We start from the raw sequence: 27212 nt of genomic DNA, 5'->3' as shown, positions 1-27212 counted from the left end.
ATAATAGAGGCTACGGTGTGCTTACGTATGTGGTGGTCAGGCGAAAACATAGGCGTTCGCCTATTCATACAGCTACTATTGTATACCCTGTCCTACATATCTACGTTACAAGTTTCCTCTTTTCCTTCTATAGCTAACGCAATTAAATCTACAATTTTTATCTACACAATCTAATAAAATCCATTGACATTTGAAACTGTTTTCAGCGTGGACTAAAAGCCATAAAACACAATACAATGAAACGACCAATTCTCTTCCAAGTTTAAAAAACATGTTAGAAGTTCTTGTCCTGTGTTTTTTAATGTTTGATAAATTTATTTGTTATGTATTTATGTATACATGAAAAATAAAGGTATTTCACATCGTCCCTGATAAATCACGAGTCTGGGAGTGAGAACTAGTCAAGCATAATCAAGAGCAAATGACGAATAGTTAAACGAGGAATAATGTTCGTGAAGAAATGTGAACAAACCGTCGAAAAATTTGACGTTCAGGCTCAAAGACACGGCGTCTGACTCAGTATACAGCGAAACGTCCTTGAGGTATACTTGAACGCATGGAATGTCTGAATATTAGATAAAATTCGAGGTTCTGCTTGATTCTTTTAGCGTCCCAGCCAAGAAGGAAGTCGGGGTAATTTGCTCATCGAAGATGCTTGCAGCTGGTATCATCAAGCACGTGCGTCTTCCACGTGGACTGCTGATCTTGGAGCGGATCAAAAGCTCCCTGTTTGAACGCGTGACTGCTCTCGGGTTCTAGCTTAGGGGGTTCCCGTTGGACCCGATGGCTGGTTCTCTGAGGGGTGTACCGTTCGAGGAGGATCCAGGACCTAGATCGTGGCACAGGATCCGAAGGGACATCGGAAGACAGGAGAAAAACGGATGTGCCAGAAAGCTCGCCTGTCGAAAGTAGCTCCCTATCTCGCTTGTACGTCTATTTTCATCTCACTCAGCTAAGCAAGGCGGTTGTAGCTTTCCGTGACCACCCCTTGTCACACTTTTGGTATCATCTCCACCTAAAAAGGTAGATTGGCCCAAGAACTAACACGGTCCCGTATTGGCCCATGTCGCCGGCCAATCGTCGAGCTCGTTATATTCGAGGATCACGTTGCACGCGCTTATATTGGGAGCCCCCGCTCGTTTCCCCGACAGAACGGCTCTCTAACGTAAGTGCAGCACGTCGGTGTTTCGTCTGATTGTTACCTTTTTTTTCTTTCTTTGATTACATTACAACATTAACGGTCAGATACTTTGGATAGCGAACGGAACGAACAGAAAAAAAGAGCGAAAAAGAACGAAAGAGCGAAAAGGGAGTATACGAAGCGACGAGGAGATTGGATACCCGAAAGAGTCGCATAGACCAGGGACGAAAAATCGAATTCGAGAAAAAAGGGAGAAGGTATTAGACAAAATAAAAAAAAGAAAAAGAACCGTGGTTGTGAGGAAGAACCTAGGGGATTTTGTTCGAGATTCGCTGATCCGCAGCCTGTGCCTAGTGACCTCTTCTCCAGTCTTGCAAACCGACTGTTCTCTCGATTACGAAGGATTAGGTAAAGAACGGAAGTGATGTTCGTCGCCCGGTAATTAAATCTTCCCCATTGGTAGAGGGAAGGAGCCTCTTGTGGATACACTGTGATTTGTCGAGCTTATGCCTCGGACTGTGACTGACATTGGTTTCGAGGTGTAGTCCTTATTCTATCGCTAAGGAACCAACACCGTCGCGCGAGAAAACCGGGAGAATTTGGTGCGCGACCCCCACTCTTAGTGAACCGGGAAAACAGTGATTTTTTTTTTGACTTCATTCTGCCGAAAATCTTCTCACGCACACCCGTAACCCACCCTCCCCCGTCATACACCGCCTCAACCCAAATACGTCCGTGGACATATAAAACCCAGTGGAATTCTTCGAGCGTGAGTTTAATCAACCGGTGACGTCATTGGTGTTGAATATCAGAAATCAGTGCAACTATACGGTGTTACCAGATACCAGGATTCCCGATCTCGATTCTTGAGTCTTCTATCCGTTCCACAAGTGCGGCAGAGATTTCGAATTTTTCGAGAAATCTTCGCGCGTTCTCCATTTTCATATTACAATATCGGAGTAGTTCAGCTTGATCCAGTTCTGCTTTCGTAGTCTCTCCAGTGAATATTCCTAGTATTTCCGGGTTGCTTCGACGCTTCGAAAGATTCTCTGGATCCGAAGTGTTTGAGAGATTTCGAGCCGCGTAGAGAACGTCAAAAGTGCGGTGGTCGCCATTTTGTTTCGACCGAGCGGTTCCGGAAGTACGTTGCTTTTCTTGGATCTGTTAGAATTACGGTGTCTTGTTTCAACGATTGATCCACTATTTCCCATCGCCATGTTTAGACTGCCCGTGTGCAGCCTCTCGTCTGTTTCTTTTTTTGAAAATTAGTATGTCCTATTTAGTTGAATTCATTGTGTTAGATTTTCATTTTATTTGATTTTCTGTCGGACATATATACTCTCTTCCTTATCATCGTTGGGTCTTTTAATATTTTTTTTTTTGTTTAATCATAGATTTGTTCTCCGACATACATTTATCAGCATTTATGCTTTTTTCGGTTTGCTTCGTAGTCCACGAGTATTTCGATTTTGACAAATAGGTGAAAATAAATGTGGAATACGTGTCTATTCGTAAGTTTAATGGTCTCCCTCTTCGCTCTTTTTAAGGGTTGAACAATTTAATCGATGAGTTGGTTCAATGGAATTTAATACGTATCGTAATTGGTTACACGAGTGTATTTTATAATAGGGACGTTATACATACATATATCAACTGCGCGTAATACTCTAACGTGAAGTCACACTCTGCGCGTTCAAGATGCCTTTGATTAAAATATCATTAGGAACACAGGAAGAATGATTTCACTCAGTGCATTTCGGATATTCTGTCTACATAGGAATTACAAAATGGAATATAAAGAGGAATTACTTGTAAAGCAATAGCCGTTTTGATATTTTCAATACAAAACGAAGTTTTACAAATTTATTCGCTCAGCCGAGTTACCGTAGTCTACATTAAACAAATTCTGTTTCATTTTTGCAGTAGTTAGTAGCTTGTTTACAATTTAAAAGATCTAAACAAATTCTGGACATTTCGGAAACTTTAAATTGCACAAAATCACTTATTTTAACAATTAAACTTTATTCAAATTCGAATCACGTAAGAACGAAACAAAATAATTCGAACTAGAGAAACTTACTTAACAAAATCTGCAAAGAGGTTGTACAATTTTTTAGTGCATTTTTGTAACTAAGAAATAATTTACATATTGAGTATTCATACGGTCAATATTCGCGTGGTATGCGACAATAGTATTACGTAGAGATCTCTTTATGTTTTATTAAACAAAAAATAGTAGGATTATTGAACTAAGTGAAAAATTGGTTAGCTGGTATTGGTTTTACACATTTGTTAACCATATTGCTGCGGTTGGGCGCAATGTATCCACCAGATTAAAAAATGCTGTTTTCTTTATTTTCCCTTCATGTCAATGCTGGAAATGATCGATGATGTTTAATAATATTGTAGACTTAAACAATTAATTTACAGTTCTACAAGAAAGTAGTTTCTATAACTTCACTATTTTTCAAGACGAATATAAATCGAGTATTGACATTAGAGTTAAATAATAACCTTTTGCACCCACGGGTAGCTTGACATTTGTAAAAATTGTCTTATATTTTATAAAGTTAATTTTCTTTTTCCTTAGATAAGTAATATACGTGTCTGTATCGAACACACTTAGCAAAAGAAGACAGTTTAATATTATCACCGATCAAGAAACTAGTTTTTGAAATAGCTTTCAAATAAAAAATTCTCTTTCCTTATATAAGTGTCAATTATTTAGAGAGCAATAGAGCATTGTTTAATATTAGTAGTAATCAAGACACTGTTTTGATGAAGTACGTTTCGAATGAAACATTTTTTTTACATAAAAAGAACGTATATCTGTTTTTTTTAAGTACATTTGAAAAATTCTCTTTACAAACATTAGTAAGAAAATAGAGAAAGCAATTGGAGATGCAAGGGGTTGAGTCCAAGCTTGTTCGGCGGTATAAAAAGCTATATGCCGAAGGAGCGCTATTTTCAAATCTGTTGGACGAATCGCGCCCGCCGGTGGGTCGGGGTGGGGGTGTCGAAACGGTGCCGCGGTTCGCAATCCGCAAGCTAATGCCAACAACACTGATCATTTTGTTGTACAGGGCCGCTCAGAACGTGCCGCCAGAAGTAGTCCGTCCGCCGCCGAATTCTCCGAAGAACGAGAAGAAGAGCGAGGAAACGAAGCCATAAGGAAATCCTTCCCACCCTTCGACACGTGGGAAAACGACGACGTAGAAGGCGCGCAGACCTTCCTAGGAAAATTAAGAGGCTATTACGCTAGTAATTAACTTCAACTAGGTAAAAAGCGAAGAGCGAAAGATGCCGAGACCTGTGCAGCAAGAGGGGGAGGATCCAGATCCAACCCCATATCTCTTCGTCTCTCTCGAGCAGAAGAGAATCGACCAGACGAAACCGTACGATGCGAAAAAAGCGTGCTGGGTACCCGATGAGAAGGAGGGATATCTCCTTGGTGAGATCAAAGCCACCAAGGGTGATGTTGTCAGCGTCGGATTGCCTGGCGGCGAGGTAATCATTAATCTTTTATCAATCATTCCCTTCGCGTTCAGTCTTCGACTTCTCGAAATCACTCTTCACTGATAAAAGAGACAACCGGCTCTAAATAGGTCCATTCTCGATATAAATAATTTTGGCTCGGTACAGCCTTTCGGTTTTTCAATCGAATTCGTTTCGTTCTTTTTATATCCCCTCGTAAAATCGAGAAACCCGTGGCCCGCGCACGATGGAAATATTCAGGGTGCAACCACCTTAATTGTCATGCGGAGAGATAAGACAGCGAGCTTCTCTTCCTTTTCTAAGAAAAGACTAATGGCGGCTTCCTGTGTATAAAAAGGAAAGCAGGAATACCGGAGCTTCGTCGTTTCGAACTGCTCTATTTTTAGAAAGGGGTAAACCGTTCGGCAGTTCCTCAGCGTATGCTGTCATCTAACACTCTACCGTTCGATTGGCTTCGTTCCCTTTTTTTACGGTGCAAAAATAAGCACCGGCAGCAAAACTCCTCGTTATAAAACATACGCGTCTCGATCCCTTTCACTTATTAACAGAAAAATCATTTTCAGCTTTTAAAGTAACTCGAAAAATTCTCTACGCGAAGATAAGTCTTGAAAGCAAAATTGTCTACCGCAAAACTTGTATTAAAAATCATTTTTCGACGGAACCGCGTCCGCAAAAATGTTTCGAGTACATATGCTGAAAATTGTTACAATCTCGTTGCTCTATATTTCAGTCGAGATTCCGACAAAATGTTTGATCGTTAAATTGCCTGAACATAAAAATCTGACGCTGAGCTTCGCTTGACGTAACGCTTGTTATTTTTACGTTCGAACGTTCTCTAGATTCTTTTCTGTTATTCTCGTCGGGAAAAGCGGGCTCCGAGACGTAATCTCGAACGAAATTTCACTGTTCCAAATGCTTTGTTACATAATGGTTCAGCAAACCCTGCCGGGTTTCCTTGTCATCCGGCGACCGTCGCTGAAATGCTATTGTTAGCATCGTCGTCGGCACCGGTAATAATAAATTGAAACGCCACTTCTCGAAACATGGGTCAACATATTTTTAGAGCGCCGAAAGTGGGATGGAGGGAGACGCGTATGAAAGTGTATATTAAAAGAGACCGAGTCGAGATGTAGATCTTTCCACATTGATGACCTACAAGAACGATCTTTGTCCATCAACTTATGCGTTCATCCCTTACCGACAAACGAAAACTCAATTTCTAATACGAAAATAAACTTCGTGACTGTAATCCCAGTCTTCAACTTCGACTCGCTACGTTCTATATTTATAGGAAAACGACTGTTCTTGCATCTCGTTTAGCATATTTCTCACGTTTTAGTACAATCCTCTCTTGCCTGGTATTTTTCGAAATTTAATCAAATTTAACCCTTAAGTGGTACAGTGTTTACTCAGATTATATATACGAAGTATCACAGCCTAGGATCTTTCTAAAATGTTGTATAAATTTTCTCGGATACCTTGTACCCGAAGTAATAATTTAAGATTAAATAATCCGAATGTTCTAAAGAAGTTAAAGAAACTTGATTTAAAAAATTATTCTGTGCAATCCAGTAGCGAGAGTTACAGTACCCAAAATTTTGTTGGGGTCACGAGAGACCCCGGTATACCAGTCAAGGGTTAACCGAAAGAATTCAAACACGATTTTATCAGAATAGAAGAGTATTTCATTAAAATAGTGAAGGTCGAATATAAACATATTTCTTCTGAATTAACCAGAAAGAATTTGCGTCGCGTAATGTTCGGTAGAACACTATGGAGCAATAGAACGATATTGTACTAAAAGAATTTTTCAAAGTAAAGTAGTGAAGAATGTTGAAAGTAGTTCAGAAGTCGAGAACTTTATTGTTCTCCGCGTGTTCTCCGAGCATGGCTCTCGGAATAAGAAAGCTGTATCAAGCAGTGAAGTGTCTAGAGAGTCCGAGATATTGAAATAGAATGCCCACGCAGACGAAACAGTTCCGCAAGGATCAGCTGTCGCAAGTAAATCCGCCAAAGTTCGAGAAGTCCGAGGACATGGCGGACCTGACGTTCCTGAACGAAGCGTCCGTGTTGCACAACTTGAAACAGCGTTACTACAGCAAACTAATCTACGTAAGTTTATTCTCATACATCGATCATTAACGGCTCTTTCTTTTCCCCGGGACACTGTAGACCAAGGACTTCAAGAAGGACCAGTTGCAACAAGTAAATCCACCAAAGTACGAAAAAGCCGAGGACATGTCGAATCTGACGTATCTCAACGATGCTTCGGTCCTTCACAATCTGAAGCAACGTTACTACGCCAAACTTATTTACGTAAGACCGATCCCCCGATCGAGGATAGCTCTCTCTCTCTCTCTCTGTGTTGAGGATTCACGTGACCCGACCGATTTTTGCTACCTTGACGAGAGAGGAAACGTTGGATAAAGCACTTGGACGTGCCACCACGTTGCTCTTTGGAATTCTTTCCTTTTGTCCCGTCGCTGAATGCAGAAATTGCATGCGAAACAAGCATCGAGGCATTGACTGAAGCTGCCTGGACAAGTCACAATGTCTCTTTCCTTTCCAGATCACTCTAACGCGTCGCCACGCCACGCAGGGATCATCAGTCGATTTTCCAAGTGCATGACAATCTTAATTTTTCAGGAATGTCGGTTCAAAACACCCAGACGTGTCACGACATCGTTTTATTTTCTAGTTCTGTCGTCACAGATCCTCAATTTCTCATCAGTGGTCCAGAGCTTTCGCAGAGTCCTCTTTTTTACCGAGGAGATTCAGAAAAGCTTTGTACCCTGATGACTAGACTGTCAATTTTATGCAATTTAAACATGTCCAAGTGAATTATAAGAAACAGAACATTTTGTAACTTTGAATCATTTTAATCAGTATAAGAATCTTCTAATATCTTTACAGTTTTGTATTTTTTGAATGCATAAAATCTGCAGTCTACCGACGACGTTTTTATCGCAGAAGCGATTGACAAGCGGTCGCCATTTGCACGGGGAAAGTTCTCTCTTAGGACAAGAGCTTCTTTCCTGTGAAAGATTATTTGCATTTATCTTGTTATTCTAATTGGCTATTTTCCGATGTCGTAATTGTTACCGCTGGTTTCGCTATTTTCTTGATATCTGATTTGTTGATTCTCCATTATGTAACACGCGTTACGTAATATACAGAAAGAAATGTATCTCGATGGAAAAATTGTTTGGAAGTGTCCGTTTCTCTTCGGATCGTTACGTAAAAAACGACAAATCAGAAATTGAACGTATCGACCAGCTTTGTTTTTTTTTGTGAATTACGTCGACGCGAAGTTCTCTATTTGTAAAACAACCGCTCTCTTTTACAGACTTACTCCGGCCTGTTCTGCGTAGCTATTAATCCCTACAAAAGATTCCCCGTGTACACCTCGAGGTGCGCCAAATTATACCGAGGCAAACGACGTAATGAAGTGCCACCTCACATCTTCGCCATCTCTGACGGAGCCTATGTAAACATGTTGACCAGTACGTATGCTATCGATAACAAGTCCATACTTGCAGATATCGAGCTCCTAAAAATTCAGAGAGATTTACTTTCTTCTCCGAGGAGTTTAAAGTTGCATCAGCCCTCTGGTTTTTAGCGATTACGCTATTCTTGTCAGTCATTCTAATTTCGTTCGATGCAATTTACAATTATTAACCTCTTGCCGTAAGAGTCCTTAGAAGAGAACGAAAATATTGATATTTATTTTAATGTTTATATATTGATCGCAAGAAAGTATAATAGAATTTTATGTAGATTTAGAAGACAGGAATAACTTGTTTAACAGATTTTGTTTGAGATTGTATGGCAAGGAGTTAAAATATAAATATTTCTTTGGAAAAACTGTGAGAGAAAAATGTGAAAATTCTCAGTTGACGAGTTTGCAAAACATCGATATCTCTAAGCAAAAAAGAAAATAAAACAGTGAAAACTTCTGTGGCGATTGCATACCTGTCTGTTTCTCGCTCGCTCGGCGTTTCACCGCGGAGCGTGACGGATCAGACTCATTCACTGTTCAGCAATTGGGTATGTGGTGCGCCTAAAGAAGTTTTCACTTGGAAAAACTGTAACTCAAGGTTCGCCGAATCTTAATTCATCCGTATTTGTTCACAGACAGCGAAAATCAGTCTATGTTGATTACCGGTGAGTCTGGAGCCGGAAAGACTGAGAACACGAAGAAGGTAATTGCGTACTTCGCTACCGTCGGTGCCTCGACCAAGAAAGTTGACGAATCCCAGAAAAAGAAGGGCTCTCTGGAAGATCAAGTCGTACAGACCAATCCCGTACTTGAAGCGTTCGGTAATGCCAAGACCGTCCGTAATGACAACTCCTCCCGTTTCGTAAGTGTCCTCTTTATCTACTTGCCTACTGACATTCGAAGAACTTTGAAACCGCATACATTTATAACGCACAACAGCTTCTCAAAACTCGCAAAGTAGAGTTCAATGCAATTTTATTTCATCTTCGATGTATCAACAGTTTAAACTCGTTTTTTTTAAACGCACAACCAACTTTTGTTTTGCTCATCCTGCTGTTTTCTCTTATATTTTCCAATAAATTATGATTTTAGATTGAAAGTTTAGATTTAAAGGAACTAGAGTCACTTATTTATTGCAAGACACAAACGATTAATACGACTAGTCTGCGGATGTTTATGCAATTCTCAATTTTTGTAGACAAATCTTAAGAACCTGGTACCAAATAAAATCCTATTTTCATTGGTAATAACTAGACAGCGGATTTGATGCATTTATGAAAAAAATGAGTACGTGTAATTTAAAACATGGGAAACATTAAACGAATTTTAAAATATTTTTATATCATTTTCGATCTATTGAACATATTAATCGAGAAAATAAATTTCTACGTCACTCCGGTTTGTTGTAATTCAGGTAGAAAAATTTTATTTTTCATAAAGATCTGCTGTCTAGTAATAACATTTACTAAAAATTCTGTCGAAATTATTATTAATTATAAATGCATAAAGATCCGCAGTCTAAATACGCGAAAATATGCTCTTGTGAACATTTCGTAAACTGTTGATGTAGTTTGTTAGTACAATGAGCAATAGTTTGTTTACCACGCTAATAAGTATAATTGAAAAATGATGAAGATCCTGTTTCTCTTGGTGAATAGGGTAAATTCATCCGTATCCACTTCGGTCCTTCTGGAAAACTGGCCGGTGCTGATATCGAGACCTGTAAGTTTCAACTACAACAGTTACATTTATTTTATAACGTATTTATCGAACATATAACGTACATCGCGTTGCACATATACATATAGACATAATTAGAAAGAAGCGTAGTTGGCTCCGGTTCGCAGATCGATATTTTTACGAATCGTTCGATTAATGTTTCGATCAGCGTCATACGTCACTTGCATTATCCAAGAAAAAGTTGCATCACGACTTATTTTAACATCAACACGTGTGCCGTTCTCGAAACAACGAGATCGAACAGCACCGGAAGAATGGAGACTTCGCACGATCGAGTTACTGAAATCGAAATTTTATCTACACACAGATCTGCTCGAGAAAGCCCGTGTCATCTCCCAACAGACTCTGGAGCGTTCATACCACATCTTCTACCAGATGATGTCCGGATCTGTCAAGGGATTAAAGGGTAAGGTCGTTTGAACATATCATTACCGAGTACCGAACAATACAGACTCAGCTCTAATTATGAAAAGCATTTATCCAAGCAGCGTCGTGCCGTTAGAGTCGGCAAATATTGTGTCTTTAGGGGAGGAGACTGATGAAGTCGTGGACAAGTAATCAATTTTTCACTGTTTCCCGGACTATAGTTAGAATCTTTGACAGAACACTGCTAGCTTAGACATAGTCTGCCAAACGTTAGCATCAGTCGAGAACTGAAAAGATCAAGCAGAAATATTTGTTAACGCTAAACCTACCACGACCACGGTTCTAGATTTTCTATTTTGCAATTATTGAGATCACAACGATGATTTCATATAATTTCATTAGAGCACATATTCTAAATAAATTAAATTTGTCATTTTAGTAAGGCAACATTTGTGCCTGTTAATTTTATAGCTCGGTACGTTTACGAATTTCTGTTGAAGTGAGAAAATTGATGTCGTGAAACTGGTTGAATTGCAGAACTCATAAGACAGTCTACGTTAGCAATGTGTCTGCGACATTAGCGATTCCCTCCTAGTTGTCCTGTAAATACGAGACCCCTGAATAGGAGCAAAGTGTGATAGAGACTGCAGTGGAACCTTTGTAACAGCCCCTGACGACGTGTTACCGTTTAATCACGTCCAACCCGTTCCGATGATCGGGTCGATGATTGCGTGAACTCTCTTCATCGCCCATTTCTGTCAGACTTCTTACCGTTCTGATCTTCGTTCGATATAGAAATGTGCTGCCTGTCGGACAACGTCACAGATTACTACTTCGTTTCTCAGGGCAAGACCACAATCCCAAATGTCGATGACGGCGAGGAGTGTACTTTGACCGACGTAAGAACCTGACGATCATGCCAGGGCTACGCATCACTCCCCACTCTCTCTCTCTCTTTCTTTATCTATCTCTTTATCGTCTTTCAGTTCCCCCCCCCCCCCAACACCCTTTTCGCTGTAATGATTATCATATCCCTTTGTGGCTTCTTTGGTTGTTCTTTAAGTCTTTTGTGTCCCCAACACCCCCTTTACTTTTGAGTTTGGTTGTTCAGTTTTACACAGAAGTAAAGTTAGACGACATGTTTGGTTTTTTGATTTCCTGACGGAGGAGAATAGATCCCCTCACCCTCGAGAAACCGTGTTCCCTCAATGTTGTTAGAAATGTGTGTTGATGCCCCTGCAAATACAAACTTGCGACAAGGTCCTTCTAAAGTACAGGACTCTCCCAAACAATTAACTAAATTTTCTACAGATACACCGAGAGGAGTTTGGTGAACGGTACCTGAGAAAACTGTGCCGTGTATTGTCACCCAGAAAACGAACACTATACCCTTAAATTGTCGTTTGTTCCCCTCATTCAGCCTTCGTGCTCGGAATTCCGATAAAACTCATGAACTTTTGAAAATGCTCACCAGAGAAATTGTAGAATGAATTGCAACGAAATGACAGTTTAAGGGAAACAGAGTCAAAGAGTTTCGTAAAACAACTCCACCTGTAACCGTAACCCCGACATATCCCCGCCCCGAACGATTTCTCTGACGAAATCGCGTCGATAGAGCCCAGGACAAGCCAGAGCTTGTCCCGCAAGATCGAAGGGAAAGCCACCGGAAAACATGGCACTCTGACACTTGTAGTTAACGCCCGCATGTTTTCTTTTTGTTTCCTTTTTGGTCACCCGTAGAGATGTTGCTGCTGTCCAACAACATCCACGACTACTACTTTGTGTCGCAAGGGAAGACGACAATCCCTGGCCTCGATGACGGCGAGGAACTGTTGATTACCGATGTAAGTGCTTCCCTTTGACCGGCAAAGCACTCTACTACGCGACCTTCGAGGTCGAACGGTTCATTGTAACGTAACAGAGTATAAACGACAGAATTCATCGGATCCGCGTATAAATTCAACAAACTTTTTTTATCAGAATCTCGGAGATTCACCTGGAGGATAGCAATTCTGTCTTTTATCACTGTTTAACCCCACCGTTTTGAGAAAGACGAGATGCTCTTCGAGACGAGCTGTGCTTCTTCTGTCTATAATTCCAGCGAGACATCTCCCCCCACCACCCTCATCAATCTTTTCATCTGTTATGTGCAGTATCGTTTTTGTGTCGAGATTTTCCGCTATTTGCCGTATCTCTCTCTCTCTCTTTCTCTCTTTCTCTATCACTTTCTCTATCTCTGTCTCTCTTTCTCTGTTGTCTATCTGTCTACTTCAGCTCTTCGGTATGCCACTTTCTATTAAAACGTAACCAACTTCTATTCTTGTTAACAGCACACGGACAAACATCTATACAGACACGCATACATACAGTGTACACATGCACAAATTTCGAAAAGCGTTACGACCACAGAACTCGTCGTCTCCGCTTCTCATTCTACGATCTATCATTTCTATTTCTCTCTTCCCTGGTTTTCTTCTTACCCTCTCTATCGCTCTCTTCTTCTTTCAGCATCTACCTGTCGCAAATAATCTATGCATTTGTTGTTCTTTTCTCTTTTATGTGCATATCATGTTGCAATCACTCGCAACTCCTCCCATCGTGGAAGATGCTCGTTGTTCAGCCGGTTGATTGTTCGATTCAGTTGACTGTTTACGTAGGTTAAAGAGTGGGGGGTGCAAGGTGGAGAGTGATTGCAAAGTGATACGCTTGAATATATAGTCGCTCGTAAAGCAGGCAGCTTATACCGAGCAAAATAATGCAGAATTAACCCTACTGAGCAACCGGATCGGGGACTATTGGTACATTAGCCAGGGTAAGACCAGAATTCCTGGAGTCAACGACGGAGAAGACATGGAGGAGACGGACGTAAGTCCAATCCCAGGGTGCGTCGGAAACCTCGGCGGACTTTTCGACCGCCCCTCGCAGAGGCTCGCGAATTTCTCCCGGACAAGTCAGACCGTTTCGGTGGATTATGGGGGTGGTCGAAAGATCGAACCGAGGTTTTCGCAACCCCCTCGCGCCCCGCCTGCGAAAGCTTCCGCAATCGGGATGCGGGGGGATTGGGGGATGAAACGTTTCGATATTCGCAAACGACTATTTGACTCGAGGAAAAATGCAAAACCCCCAGGGTACCCGCTCCCCGATCAGCTCCGACCTAACGTTTTTTTTTTCTCTTATCTGCGCCAGCCGCTCGCCAGCAGCTCGATAATAATTAACATAGATTCGAATAATCCTGGGTCACCGCAGAGCCATTGTCAAAGGATTTCTAGAGAACCGCAGAGACACCGGGGACTATTTGTTAGGCACAACGAACACCGAAATGATCTTTCAACACGTCTGTTTCACATGAACTGTAATCTGTATTTCTTCGAAATGCTTCACAGACATGTGTCTGCTATCCAACGACATATACGACTATTACAACGTCTCACAAGGAAAGATCACGATCCCCAACGTCGACGACGGCGAGGAATGTATACTGACGGACGTAAGTCCTTGAGAAATCGATTCGTAGATACCCATCTGATCCACCCCCCCCCCCTCAACCACCAAATACTGTATTCTCACACTCACCCCTTACCCTTCTCTCTCTTTCTCTCTTTCTTGTGTACTTTGTTCTAAGAGTAGACGTCTATTTTGATATCCATTTTGATAGTAGAGACTCTAAACCGATCGACAGCGATCGAGGTTTTCCACGATTTTACCCCATGTAGAACTCGGAAATAGTAACGAACCCCTTTGAAATGAAATCAATTAATTAAACTTCAAAAACACTTTCACGGTTATTACAATCGCTTCAGGTTCTTTACTCTACAATTGCCAAATTCTTTAAAGCGTTTTTGTGGGATTTACATTCTGGAAATATTCTAAACTTGACACAACACTCGATCAGTGCCGATTGATGCTGATTGATACCTGATTGGGACCTATGAATCAACACCAACATCTTTCGTTACTATTTGTCGATTGGAACTCCATATGTACATAGACACCGAAACTCTGATTTTGTTTAGCTGACGTTTCACTATTTTTTATAGTCACTATCCAGTTTTCAACCTGGAACTCTGTACAAACTATGATTGAAGCCAATTGTCTGACACTTCGAGCTATTTATTACTAGACTGTCATTGATAGTGTCTTTATCCATTGTGATTGTGGGTCTTCGTGCAGTGTGAAAACGTTCTTTATTTATTGTAAGAAGCAGAAGCCACTTGGGAACTTTTTTCTTTCGTTAATAACTGTATTATTCAATTCTTTAATTCTTGTAATTTGTTCTACTACTTCGAATCACAGCTATGATTGTCATAAATGCATAGAATCAGCTGTTTAATTATCAGATTTTAAGATTCGTGACAAACGTTAATGGCACAGTTTTATTTTTATTATCACGAATAATTCAGTAAGCAAAATCGTCTTCTTCGTAAAATGATCTGTTTTTTAATTAATGACTGAGCTGTACGTGCAAGGAGCTCAATAATTTTCATTTAGTACGAAACTTCTACCGAGCATTAAAAGTGCTTCATAAGAGTAAACAAGATTGAGTTTATCTATTATTTCCTACGAAAGAGTCGTTATAACTTCAACAATTTAAAATTAAATATTTGATAGGTTTAGTGTTAAATAATAAATTCCATGAATTATGAATGAACTTGCTTTTAAACAATTTGGGAATTCTGAACCGTTCTAAAAAGACCATTAGGAAGCAGCGAGTAAAGTGTTAAAATTTTGCACGAAGATCTGCAATTTGTTAGTTTGCTTTCGTGAATGATCTTGTTCCATGATTCAATTTCATTGCAACTACGTAATAATTGCGAAAAGGTGTGAGACGATAGGTGAAAGTCTTCTAGAGGAGACATTAGAGTATTTTCTCTTGAGAAGTTCGCACGGTAGTGTGTTGACCTTCTGATCCCGATCCCGATAGATGTGAACAACTTTGTACTCTAAAATGATTCGCTTGGAACGAGGTGCAGCCTCGAGATGGAAATTCTCGACGGTCGGCTCGAACTTCGTCCTAAAGAAGCGGTTCATTTCCATCTGCAAACCTCGAAAAACACGTGAGATTGAGGTGGACGGTAGTTGGCGAACCCTGAAGAAAGCGGTGCCTCTTCGGGAATTCTCGCCGAATGGTTGTCAACCATTGAACAAAAAAAAAAAAACGTGAAAATTCCGTACGTCTGACGAAGGAGGCCATTCGCATCACAGGCGATTGAAACCGAAAGGAACGTTGATCCTCCTTCGTCGTTTTTTCTCGACCTGTTGATTTTTTTTTAGCCAGCCCTCTCGATTATCAGTTTTGTAGAACTTTCTATTTTACACCTCGTTGATCCGAATACGAATTTGACGAGACGTAGTTACGCTATACGAACGTTGCTTTCGCTTGTTTGGCTTTTTCTGAAAACGCGCAGCCTTCTCGCAGCTTCTGCAGCAAAGTGTATTGTCGGCTTTTGGAATGTATAATAGCTTCACATTAGTATAAAAGGGAAACTGTCCTTCGAGATGTTGCTTAGCACGCGTAAACTTCTTTTAATCCTCATCGACCCTGAAGTGAAACCACCAAAAATCGAGCCCGCTTCCACGCTTCGGTTTCATAGCTATTTGTGTCGTCTTTGTGTGCTTCCTCTGATTACCATCGAGCATTTTCACACATAATCGACATACGTACCAGAAGTGGCTTTCGTTCATAGTAGTGGATCAGTGAACGCTTCGTTTTCGATGATTCTACGAATTGATTCTTTGTGAGACGATGAATCGTATGAAAACGGATCGTGAACTGTGTAGCGGTCTCTTATGCTTATCAATCACTTCTGTTACGAAAGATCGAGGAGCAATCACTGACCAGCATTTTATGATAATAGCAAGCCTTCGATGTGCTGGGTTTCACTCAAGAGGAGAAGAACGACATCTACAAAATCACCGCCTCCGTCATGCACATGGGTGGCATGAAGTTCAAGCAAAGGGGTCGTGAGGAACAGGCTGAGGCTGATGGCACAGAGGTACTTGTCATCTTCTAATTCAAACCAACGTCTAAATCCTCTGCTACAACTTCAAATTCCTCAATTAGCTCCCCATTTTTCTGTTCGAGATTCCAAAAACTTCCAAATAAGCATTCCTTAGCACAGTTACTGGCTTCCATCTTCTTCAGACCGAAGTCTTGTGCCTCTCTGACTTTTTAACAGAAAGATAAATTTCCAAGTATCTCTCTATTTCTTGAAAACTCTAAAAAGACAGAAAATCTTTCTGTTCGAGATTCCAAAAACTTCCAAATAAGCATTCCTTAGCACAGTTACTGGCTTCAAGCTTCCATCTTCTTCAGACCGAATTCTTGTGCTTTTCTGATTTTTTACGTTTCTGACAACAGAAAGAGAAATTTCCTTTTTAAAAAGACATTTCTAGTTTGTTTTTTTAGCCAAAATCACAAAACAGATGGAAAATCAATTTTCAAGTATCCCTTTACCCTTTCTTCGAAATTCCAAACATCACAAAAGACGAAAAGAAACCAAAATCACAAAAGAGTTCCAAAGGGAAAGCGAAGAAATACTTGAAAATTGATTTTCTATATTGTATTTGCAAGTGTCTTTTTAGCCAAAACATCAGAAAAGGAATAGAAAGTAAAATCGATTTGTAACATCCGCCTCTAACAAATTTCCAAGTGTTGCTTTGCATCTGATACAATTGATCACTGCAGGAAGGTGAACGAGTCGCCAAGTTGTTGGGTTGCGACTGTCAAGATCTGTACAAGAACTTGTTGAAACCGAGAATCAAGGTCGGTAACGAGTTCGTCACCCAAGGTCGTAACAAGGATCAAGTGACATACTCCGTCGGTGCCATGTCCAAGGCCATGTTCGACAGGCTGTTCAAATGGCTGGTGAAGAAGTGTAACGAAACCCTGGACACCCAACAGAAGAGACAGCACTTCATTGGTGTACTGGATATTGCTGGTTTTGAGATCTTCGACGTAAGTTTCACCCTGACACGTTCGATCCATACACTCGTTACATCGATCATCGTTGGCGATCCATTCACAGATATCACCTTCACCGACCTTCATCTTTATCTTATAATAAGATGAGACACGATGGGTTGCACTCTATCAGATTGAAATTTTCGAAAGCATTTTTCGTCTACTGTTCAGAAATACAGTAATTTTTAATAATTTTTCAATGAAAATTTGATTAATCTATCGGCGGCATTTTTCCGATTAAAATGAGTCCAAACATGATACATTTTGGATTATTATTTACTTGTTTAATCCACGATTTATTAGAACCTCCATTATCCGAATCAGTAAATTCTTTATTATTTGTATTCGTGTTTCGTGAGTATATTTACATTACTTATGTACTACTTTTAGTATTATTATTATTCGTGGATTGAACACGTAGATGTAATCCAAATGGTGCCGTGTTTGGTGTCGTTTGAATAAGAAAAATGCCAGGAATATGTTGGTGAAACTAAAGTAATAAAAAAGAAACTTCTTAAAACGAATGATCGCCAACGAGATTTGAGATACAGAAATGATACAAACACAAATACGCGGAACAATTTCTACGATACTTTAAGAAACACAACATAATATCACCATTTGATAGCTCATAAATACTTTGCCACATTAGGCGCGAGGGAACAATAATTCCTAAATCGTAATACACGGTTAAGGAACTTGATAATTCACTACTCTTTAGAATAATATACGACATAACGATTTACCACGAAGGTAAAATTTGGTGGAAATGTCGAGAATCGTCCGGTCACTTTACACGTGATTTCGTTCTTCAGTATAACGGTTTCGAGCAACTTTGCATCAACTTTACCAACGAGAAACTGCAACAGTTCTTCAACCACCACATGTTTGTCCTCGAGCAAGAGGAGTATAAGAAAGAGGGTATCGTCTGGCAATTCATTGACTTCGGAATGGATCTCCTCGCGTGTATAGAGTTGATCGAGAAGGTAGCCATGTGCAAACATGACCTGACAAAAGATCCGATTTGTTTAGCTCCTGTCACGAAAGACTTTGCCACCCTGTATTGTTTTTCGTTTCCTCATGTGATCTCGTTTGAGAGATTAATCGCAACGAGTATTCTCCTTAATTGTTGTTCGATCTCGTTAGGAGATCTCTCCTCAGTATCAATTCCCCAGTGACTATCATTCCAATTAGAAACGTTTGAATTTTCTACTCAAAGTGAGTTGTTGCTCACTGGTAATGTAAGTTGGACTTAGACGACTCATCCGTTCAGTTTGTTCCTAAATGTTTTCAGAGTGTCTGAATTAGTATGAAATGTATCTCCAAAACTGTATATAACTTTCTCCCCCAAGGATTTCGTAGTGATAATTCCACGGATTACGAATGTGTTCTTCATGGTTTAAATGAATGTTCGTAATGTTGAAACATAGAGAATCCTTAGTGCTCCAACCCCATTGTTCTTTGGTGCCCAGTATTTTTACACTTTTCTTGGCACATCTTTTCAAGTGCATGAATCTTCGTCGAGTCTTATCGACATTTTTGAATAGAAACTTTTCCACGTGTCTCCTTTTTTTCATATATACATATATTATTAGTATATACATGTATGTCAGCATGACTCCAAACGCAAGATCCATAAGTAGCGACATCCACAAGAAGAAACATCCGGTAAGCAATCATTGAATCGTCGTTGGAAACCACCCTTCGTCTTCTATTTTCGGGAATCGCGAACAAAACAGTGGACCTCACGCTGGCGAGTAGACAGCAGCGTAAACGTTGAAGTTGTTGGTGGTAGATTGAATAACATTGCCACAATGTTGTGTCTCAACTGTCCATTGATGAACAAGCGACCGTCCAGTAGTTACTTGAAAGTAGACTAATATCCTAGTAGTTAGTACTAACATCCTATACGGAAGATTTGTTGCACATATAATCTTTTGTATCAGTGCTCGACTACCTGCAGCAGAACTTATAGTTTAGTGTATAACCTAACTCTAGACTATACTCTAGATCAGCTGTGGGTAATTCTACTCATAGAGTAACAAAAAAGAACAAGTTCATAGTTATTACATAATTTTCTTTTATTAATTTTTTTTTATTTTAGACTAGAGGGGAGTTGTTGCTCGCTCGCTTCGCGAACTTCGCGAGTACGGTGTCGATAATGTAAATTTCTATTGAAATATTGATTAAAAGCTGCGACGTTCGTTTTTTTGTTGTATTGAAATGTGATTCTAAAAGCACTTTTAGTTTTTCCCGAACTTTCCATTTTTCCGTGATACTTTTCCAAATTTTCTTATTCTATAACCTAGTTCGGACAAATACGAACATTTTAAAAAAAGAATTAGCCAAATCGGTCCAGCCGTTCTCAAGTGATGCGCTTACCAACGAACAGCATTTGATTTTTATTTATATAGATAACTTTATTTATTTTTTATTTGTAAACAACAATATTGACCCCTGCTCTAGAGTATAGAGTGTTCGAAATTGTTTATTTGGTAACTGTTTATATTTATCGGAGTGATAAATAGGAACAGTTGGTCGCAGGTACTCGAGCATATGATCCAGCACTGTGTGTCCCTGTACACGCAAACGGCATCGCAGAAGTTGCTGTTAGGTTTGCATACGTCACCAAGACGGTTTCTTGCAAACGCAAATGGTCGCTGAAGGACCGAACGATTTTCCGAGTGAAGTGTTTTTGTAGAAGTTTGAAGTAAAACCGGGTCAGGTCAGTTGATCGAAACGTTCTAGCTGAAGAAAGCGATTGTGATCCATCGGCTATCGATGAACGCGTAAAACTAGCATTTGCGCACATATCGTGTTCCTTGCACCTGCCGATTGATCTGCCGGGTACGTTGAAGTATCCAAAGCGATCGACGAACACCGTAGACACGGAGTTGAGTTTGATCAGTATGTAATTAAAAAAGTAGATGTTGATGAGAGTGGAAAGGTCGTAAAAGAGCACGAACAGGCTGGACCTGTAGATAAAGGGATGCGAGAGTTGACATACTATTGTTGCTCGAACAGTTCAACAGCTTCGAGCAGCTCTGCATCAACTTCACGAATGAGAAGCTTCAGCAATTCTTCAACCATCATATGTTCGTCCTCGAACAAGAAGAGTACACGAGGGAGGGCATTGAATGGGCGTTCATTGACTTTGGCATGGATCTCCTCGCGTGTATAGAATTGATCGAGAAGGTACAAAAAAGACGAATGAATCGATCTTGGCGACAGATCCATCGACGGATCCAGCCATATGGGCAAACGCAGAACGGGAATGCAGCGTTTTTCTCCGGATCGGTGATAGGACCACCAAAGATCCGTAACAAAACTCGCTAAACAATTAACGCTTATTGTTAAACAAAACGCAGTAATGATCGTCCACTGTTTTTATGGATTGGCCAAGTAACCAATCGTCAATTGATTTTTACTTCGTGAACCTTGTCTCGTATTGTATTTTGTCCTTTGCTCGGCCGTGTGGTTTCGCGTTTCAGTGAACAGCAAGCTGCCCTACGTTTCGCTTAGGCAACAGAACTTATCTTTCTTTCTCGCTGTTCATTTCGCTCAATCCAGATCCTGTCAACAATTGCGTAATCACATTCGACTCTCTTTTCTATTCTCACGACATAGGATTTTAGCGGACCTCGAGAACTCACATCGTTTTTTTTCAACGGATCACCGTTGTCGACATTTTTTAATTATGGAACTTGGTTCTTGTTTGAAATTTTGACTAGGTCCTACCATCGTGTCAGGATACATTTTAGTCTGTGTAATATGGTCGTTCACATTTACAGTACACAATGTACATTTTTACAAAACCTTTTTAACTTTCATTGAAAACCATCGTTGAGGCAAATTTTTCAACTTTTTTTTATCACTTCTTTTTGTCGATGTTTTGAACATTTTTGTACATACAGTTCGTTCACAAAATCATATCCGCAACACAAAATTCTCTAGTCTCCCTACACGTATCATCAATGAGTCGAGGCTTTCAAATATTAATACAGTGTTCACCTAATTGATACGAAAGCGCACGATATGGGTAGAGACAATATTTTTCAATGTGCAGCTGCTAAATTCATACCAGAATATTCTAAAAAGTGACAAAATAAAAAACTTTTTATCAGAACGTCTGGCAGATGGAAATTAAATTTCTCAATCTGATATATTAATTAAATTGAAATTCTGTTAGAAATATACTTGTTGAATGTTCAGCATCTTGTGTGTTTAATGGGGCACAGAAGTCTGATAAATTCAGAGACTAACTTACATATAATTTTGTGTACCGTGAATTTTAGCTGACCATGTAATACTGGAGACTTGATCTGAAATTCTGAATTAGCTGAACAAGTATCACAGATTTGATCTAAAATTCTGAATTAGCAGAGACTTGATAAGAATTCTGAATTAGCTGAACATGTATTAGAGATTTAATCTCAACTTCTGAATTAGCTGAACATTTAACAGAGACTTGATCTGAAATTCTGACTTAGCTGAACATGTATCAGAGACTTTATCTCAACTTCTGAATTAGCTGAACATTTAGCAGATTCTTGATCTGAATTTATGAATCAGCTGAACACATAACAGAGACTTGATTTGAAATTCTGAATAGCTGAACACGTATCAGAGACTTGATCTCAATTTCTGAATTAGCTGAACATCGAACAGAGACTTGATCTAAAATTCTGAATTAGCTGAACATGTAGCAGATTCTTGATCTGAATTTCTGAATTAGCTGAACACGTATTAGAGACATGATCCGAAATTCTGAGCAGATTATCTAAAACGAAATCCTCGACTGATTATGGCTCAGAGTCACAATAGTTCACATCCACGACAAGCACAAAGGGACGAGACACCATCCAGGTCAACGAAACCGATTTCGCGGGAAACCATTGCTGTACTGATGTTTCTTTTCTTCCCTTTCTTTTTGTTCGCTCACTCTCTCCTTGTGCCTCTCTTGGTCCTACACTCATTCTTCACGCTGTGCCAACCCTGCGCTCGCTCGTTGTGCTGCGATCGCAACAGTACAACGGCTTTGAACAGCTCTGTATCAACTTTACCAACGAGAAACTGCAACAATTCTTCAACCATCATATGTTCGTACTCGAACAAGAGGAGTACAAAAAGGAGGGCATCGATTGGGCGTTCATTGACTTCGGCATGGATCTCCTCGCGTGTATAGAATTGATCGAGAAGGTACAAAAAAGATGAAAGAGAAAGGTCATGGCGACAGATCCATCGACGGATCCAGCCATATGGACAAAAGCAGAACTAAACATCCGTACCCGGAGCTGGTCCACAGATATGATATCGCTGATGTTTTGTCGAGAGCTTTGACCGAGAATGGAATCTGAACCTCCCGAAATGGTCAAAAGTGATGGTCTTGCGGTGATAGAATTATATCGGCTCAATTTTCGTGTACGCTTACCAATGGATCACGCTTATCCCCGTTTCACCACACTCTATTCAAGCTATCTGCTGTTTCTGTTGTGGCTGTACCCGAGTAGAAAAAGTCACCCGAGACTCGTCAGCATCCACCACACTCGTCTTCGTCTCTCATCGCCTTGCTTTACCTTGACTCTTTGTCTGTCCATCCCCTCAACGGCACTGATGTCGTGTCTGTTAGATAACACTATGCATACAATAGACTGCATAGTCTATCTCTGAATCACTATAATCATCCATAACGATGAACAATGTTCGTTAAGCACGGTTCAACACTGTCCCTCGAAGACAATGTTTCCAGGATCTTTCGTTGGGCTAGAGGAGTATTAGTACTAAAATCGAAAATGACGAAACTGGCCCGTTAAAAGGGGAAATATTTGGAAAACTTGATATTTTGAGAACCGAGCTTAAACATTTAATCCTAATATTTTATAGCATGTAACCCCCGATGACCCAAGAAAGTGTTTGTTCACATTTAGGCGGGACCGTAAAATAGTATATCGATATCGGTCCTCCAGGGTCACCTCTTAATTTACAGCAAAGGTTTATTGAAAATCTAGTACGTCCAATCAATAAACATTTTGCGTTTTTATCCCACCGAGGTGCTTCGAAATGCAAACGAAATCTGAGCTCCAACGCCCAATTTTTCTGGTGAATTATCCTGAAACTGGGACGCTATACAATTTTATATATTGTCTAAATGAATAGTTTTAACAGTTTCAGTAATAGTTTTATTAAAAGTTGAAAATTAATAGGAAACAAGATGGAGGCTCTATATAAAACAACGTTACTCGAATATAAATTGAGACGTCGTAGAATTATATTGTCCGAATTAGAGTAGTCTGGAAAGTTGAAAATTAATAGGGAACAAGATGGAGGCTCTATATAAAGCAACGTTACTCGAATATAAATTGAGACATCGTAGAATTCTAATGTCTGAATTAATAGTCTCAATAGTTTCAAAATAATAAGAAACAAGATGGAAGTTCTATCTAGTTTCGAAGCACCGAATCCTTAAGGACATAAACGCGAGACTTCTATGTCCCGTTAACAAGCCCCCCACCCCCCCCCCGCCCAATAAGATAAACAAAGACAATTTATCAGAACAATTGTACCCTAATCATACTACCCAAATCATATCTAAGCAGCATTAATGACGGCTGTCTTTCGCCTCTGTTTTTCTGTTCCTGTTGCTTTTACCCTCCTTGGTCACGAGCAGTTCAACAGTTTTGAACAACTCTGCATCAACTTCACCAATGAAAAGCTTCAACAATTCTTCAACCATCACATGTTCATTCTCGAACAAGAGGAGTACAAACGCGAAGGAATCGAGTGGACGTTCATTGACTTTGGCATGGATCTACAGCAGACAATCGATTTGATCGAGAAGGTACTGTTGTTGGCCCGTGGCATGAAACACCAGGAATGAAGGTCGACGGCTTCTGATTCTTGTATAGAATCGCTGCAAATCAGAGGACTATCGCGGACGCTGTTTACGGACGACGTTATTTCGATATTGCCGCAGCAACATAATTTCGCATGATATCTTATCGTTTCTCTCCCTTGCAGGCAACTTCTCATTAGTACTTCCACAGATTTCACCTAATCTTCTGAGCACAACTCTCCATTAACGTTTGCGATACTTTTACTCCAACAAACTGCCTTTAATACTCATTTCAGCTACCTTGTTCGAGCTTTTAACACTAAACCTACCACGAGGGGCCAAATGACCAATTTTAAATTATTTATTTGACAATTATTGAAATTGTGAAGGTGTTTTCATGGGAATTTATTGAATATATTTTTTGACTCTCTCAAAATATAAATAAATTTAATCTTGTTATTTTTATAATACTATACTATACACTTTTGATGGTCGGTAGGTTTAGTGTTAAATTCGCTATTTAGCTTCCTTTCAGATTCCACTCAGTTTTGCAATCCTTGGTTGCAAAATATCGACAGGAACATCTGGTGAAAGTAGACTCATTGAGCTTGCATTTTGTAAAATCACACACAAGAAATTTTTCGGAGATCACAGTAGCTATTTGCATGCTTCCGCAACTCAGAAATTACAGTAAATAACACAGTAAACCATTACAGTAAAAATATATCAGAAGAATTTAAGAAGTTACATTATTTCTGACTTATTAAAATTATCAAGCCGAGAGGTAAATTTTTGTACAGTTTCAGCGAAGTTTTTATTTTGCATAAAAATTTTCAATTTAGTTATGATTCTGAAGTGGAGTGGACAGCTATAGTGATCATCACTGGATCTATTCTTTCCAAATTATTTATAATATCGTTTACCTACTTTGCTGTTGAGCCAGATGTTTTTTTCATACCAACACAATATGTCCAACCCAGACCCAGTATACTGATACCAGAAAGCTTCTTTTTGTCTGTATTCTGTTTGTACTCGTGTACGTGCATGTCGAATATAGTGTAAGTGTAAAATGGTCTGTATGAAATCCATGAAGAAGGAAAAGTAAGAATATATTTCACCACCATTTGCTTCGAACAAATGGGATATGAAGTGGAAGGAGACGAATGTTTCAGAGGAATGAATTGAGGACCAATTGTGGGTAATATAGTTGTACGCAAGCTTGCCATATGTCGCTCCTGCATGCTTATGTGTTTGTGCACGTGTTTTAATATATTTGTGACATTTATTGACAAGGAACTTTTTACAGATCCATCGAGTCATGTAAAGATTTGAATCGTTATTAGTAGACTGCGGATGTTTATGCAATTTCCAATTTTTATAGACAAATTTTAATGAGAACAGTCTTTATGAGGAGAGAACCTTATATTATCTTATCTATCGAATTCTAAAATTCTAGCATTTTCTAAAAGTTTCCATAAGCCATAACTGCATAAAGATCCGCAGTTTTAGTTTGGCAAAAAAATTGAAACTTCAAAATTGGTAACAGTCAGGAACAAAAGTATCAAAAAATCAATGTTTAAATTGTAGAAGGATCGTTAAAAAATTCCTCGTCCTAATGTCTCCAAGAATTTGTTTCAACCTCAGAAATTTGCTTCTGAAGGATTCTCCTGTGATCTTTGATGAAGGCACACGAGAAAAGAAAACGAAATACAAATACAGAAGAATGTATGGTAAAACAAAAAATTGAGAGTAGCGTTTACTTAGTAGTATAATAAATTTCTTACTAAAATATTTTCAAGTTTTATACTTCAAGTTATTAAAGAGAAAATGATATGTCACGTTACTGAAAATCTACAGAATTTAGTGAAAATAGCGTTTCAACTATGAAAAAAGAAATAATTATGCAATTTGCTGGAAAATATGCTGGAAAATTGAAAATATGTCTTTATCAAAATGTAAATGGGTTTAAATATTGATTGCAGTGTACATTTCCGAAGTAAATATTCTCTAAAGTTTGAAATCTAAGAGGGGGGCACGCTACTCTCTCTAAAAAAAAAAGTGAAACTTGTGCACGTTGACGCGGGAGTTAACATAATCTTTCAATCTTCCCAAAACAGCCCATGGGTATCCTGTCCATTCTTGAAGAAGAGTCTATGTTCCCGAAAGCCACTGACAAGACTTTCGAGGAGAAGTTGAACAACAACCATCTTGGCAAGAGTCCTAACTTCTTGAAACCCAAACCACCGAAACCAGGTCAACAAGCTGCTCACTTCGCTATCGGCCATTATGCCGGAAACGTACGTTGCATACCGTTCTTATACATAGTCTCTCTATCAAATTAGTACTCAAATAATAGCTGATTTTTATTAATCATTTCCTTTTCTAACCTTCGGGTTATTAGACATTATGTTTTGTTAGAACTTGGCTCAAACTTAACTTTATTGATCTTATAGCTGTGTACGACGAGTATACTCGTCGTGAAGAAATGATAACTCTTACATTTTTAAACTGCACACAGTGTGTGAGACAATATTATTGACAACTCAGTGGCAAAACCTTTTTGCTTTTAATTATTTTCGTATGAAACTTTTACCAACATATTCGTGGCAGTTTTCTGATTAAAATGATTCCAAACATGATACAATTCGGATCAGATATGCGTTGAATAATTTACGATACTGTAGAACCTCTGTTAACCGAACTTCTTGGTCCTTCAAGTGGTACACACTGTAAACTACCCTTCTGACTAGTAACTACTCAAAAAACTGTGCTGTATTCTACTGGCTCAATCACACAGTCCAGATATTTATCACATTCGCCATTACGAGTTGGGAACTATACATATAAACTCGTCGGTTAATTTGATAAAAATTTGCTGGTGATTATATTGGGTAGGCAAGAAAGTAATTTCGGTATTTTAAGCTGTAATAAAACCGAATTTCTTTATTCAAGCGAAGAACTTTAATCAATAAAATATTTTCTTATTTATTCTTTTTGGCAAAAGATCATCGAACAAGAGGGAAAATATCTTATTCATTGAAGTTCTTTGCTGGAATAAAAAAATTCCAGCAATGATTTTCACCTTAAAATTACTTTCTTGCCAACCCAATATATAATAACCGGATTAATCAGAAGATTTGCCGTAACATATACACAGCTAGAAGGTTAATAAAGATAA

At 39.3% G+C, this 27212-nt stretch overlaps 1 protein-coding gene across 18 annotated transcripts in view; it reads left to right on the top strand.

Moving 5' to 3' along the window:
- Positions 1-1146: 1146 nt before the first annotated feature.
- Positions 1147-27212, top strand: part of Mhc (myosin heavy chain) — a 52047-nt gene continuing 25981 nt past the window's right edge. For 3 of the 18 annotated variants that reach the window (XM_076424632.1, XM_076424622.1, XM_076424638.1), the window contains exons 1-12: positions 1147-1165; positions 4225-4648; positions 6809-6952; positions 7983-8139; positions 8771-8997; positions 9794-9857; positions 10183-10281; positions 11037-11140; positions 16097-16234; positions 16927-17196; positions 22231-22401; positions 26152-26331. In XM_076424632.1, the coding sequence (XP_076280747.1) occupies positions 4442-4648; positions 6809-6952; positions 7983-8139; positions 8771-8997; positions 9794-9857; positions 10183-10281; positions 11037-11140; positions 16097-16234; positions 16927-17196; positions 22231-22401; positions 26152-26331 (1761 nt within the window). In that variant the 5' untranslated portion in view covers positions 1147-1165; positions 4225-4441. Of the gene's footprint in view, positions 1166-4224; positions 4649-6808; positions 6953-7982; positions 8140-8770; positions 8998-9793; positions 9858-10182; positions 10282-11036; positions 11141-11981; positions 12086-13624; positions 13729-16096; positions 16235-16926; positions 17197-18017; positions 18189-20226; positions 20398-22230; positions 22402-23869; positions 24041-26151; positions 26332-27212 lie in introns of those variants that run through there. The other 15 variants (XM_076424635.1, XM_076424627.1, XM_076424637.1 and 12 more) reach the window with 10 other exon arrangements.

This window comes from Lasioglossum baleicum, chromosome 6, assembly GCF_051020765.1.
Source record: "Lasioglossum baleicum chromosome 6, iyLasBale1, whole genome shotgun sequence".
In the NCBI taxonomy this organism is placed as follows: domain Eukaryota; kingdom Metazoa; phylum Arthropoda; class Insecta; order Hymenoptera; family Halictidae; genus Lasioglossum; species Lasioglossum baleicum.
Note: the sequence above shows the minus strand (reverse complement) of the source record. Positions and strands in the feature narration are given on the sequence as shown.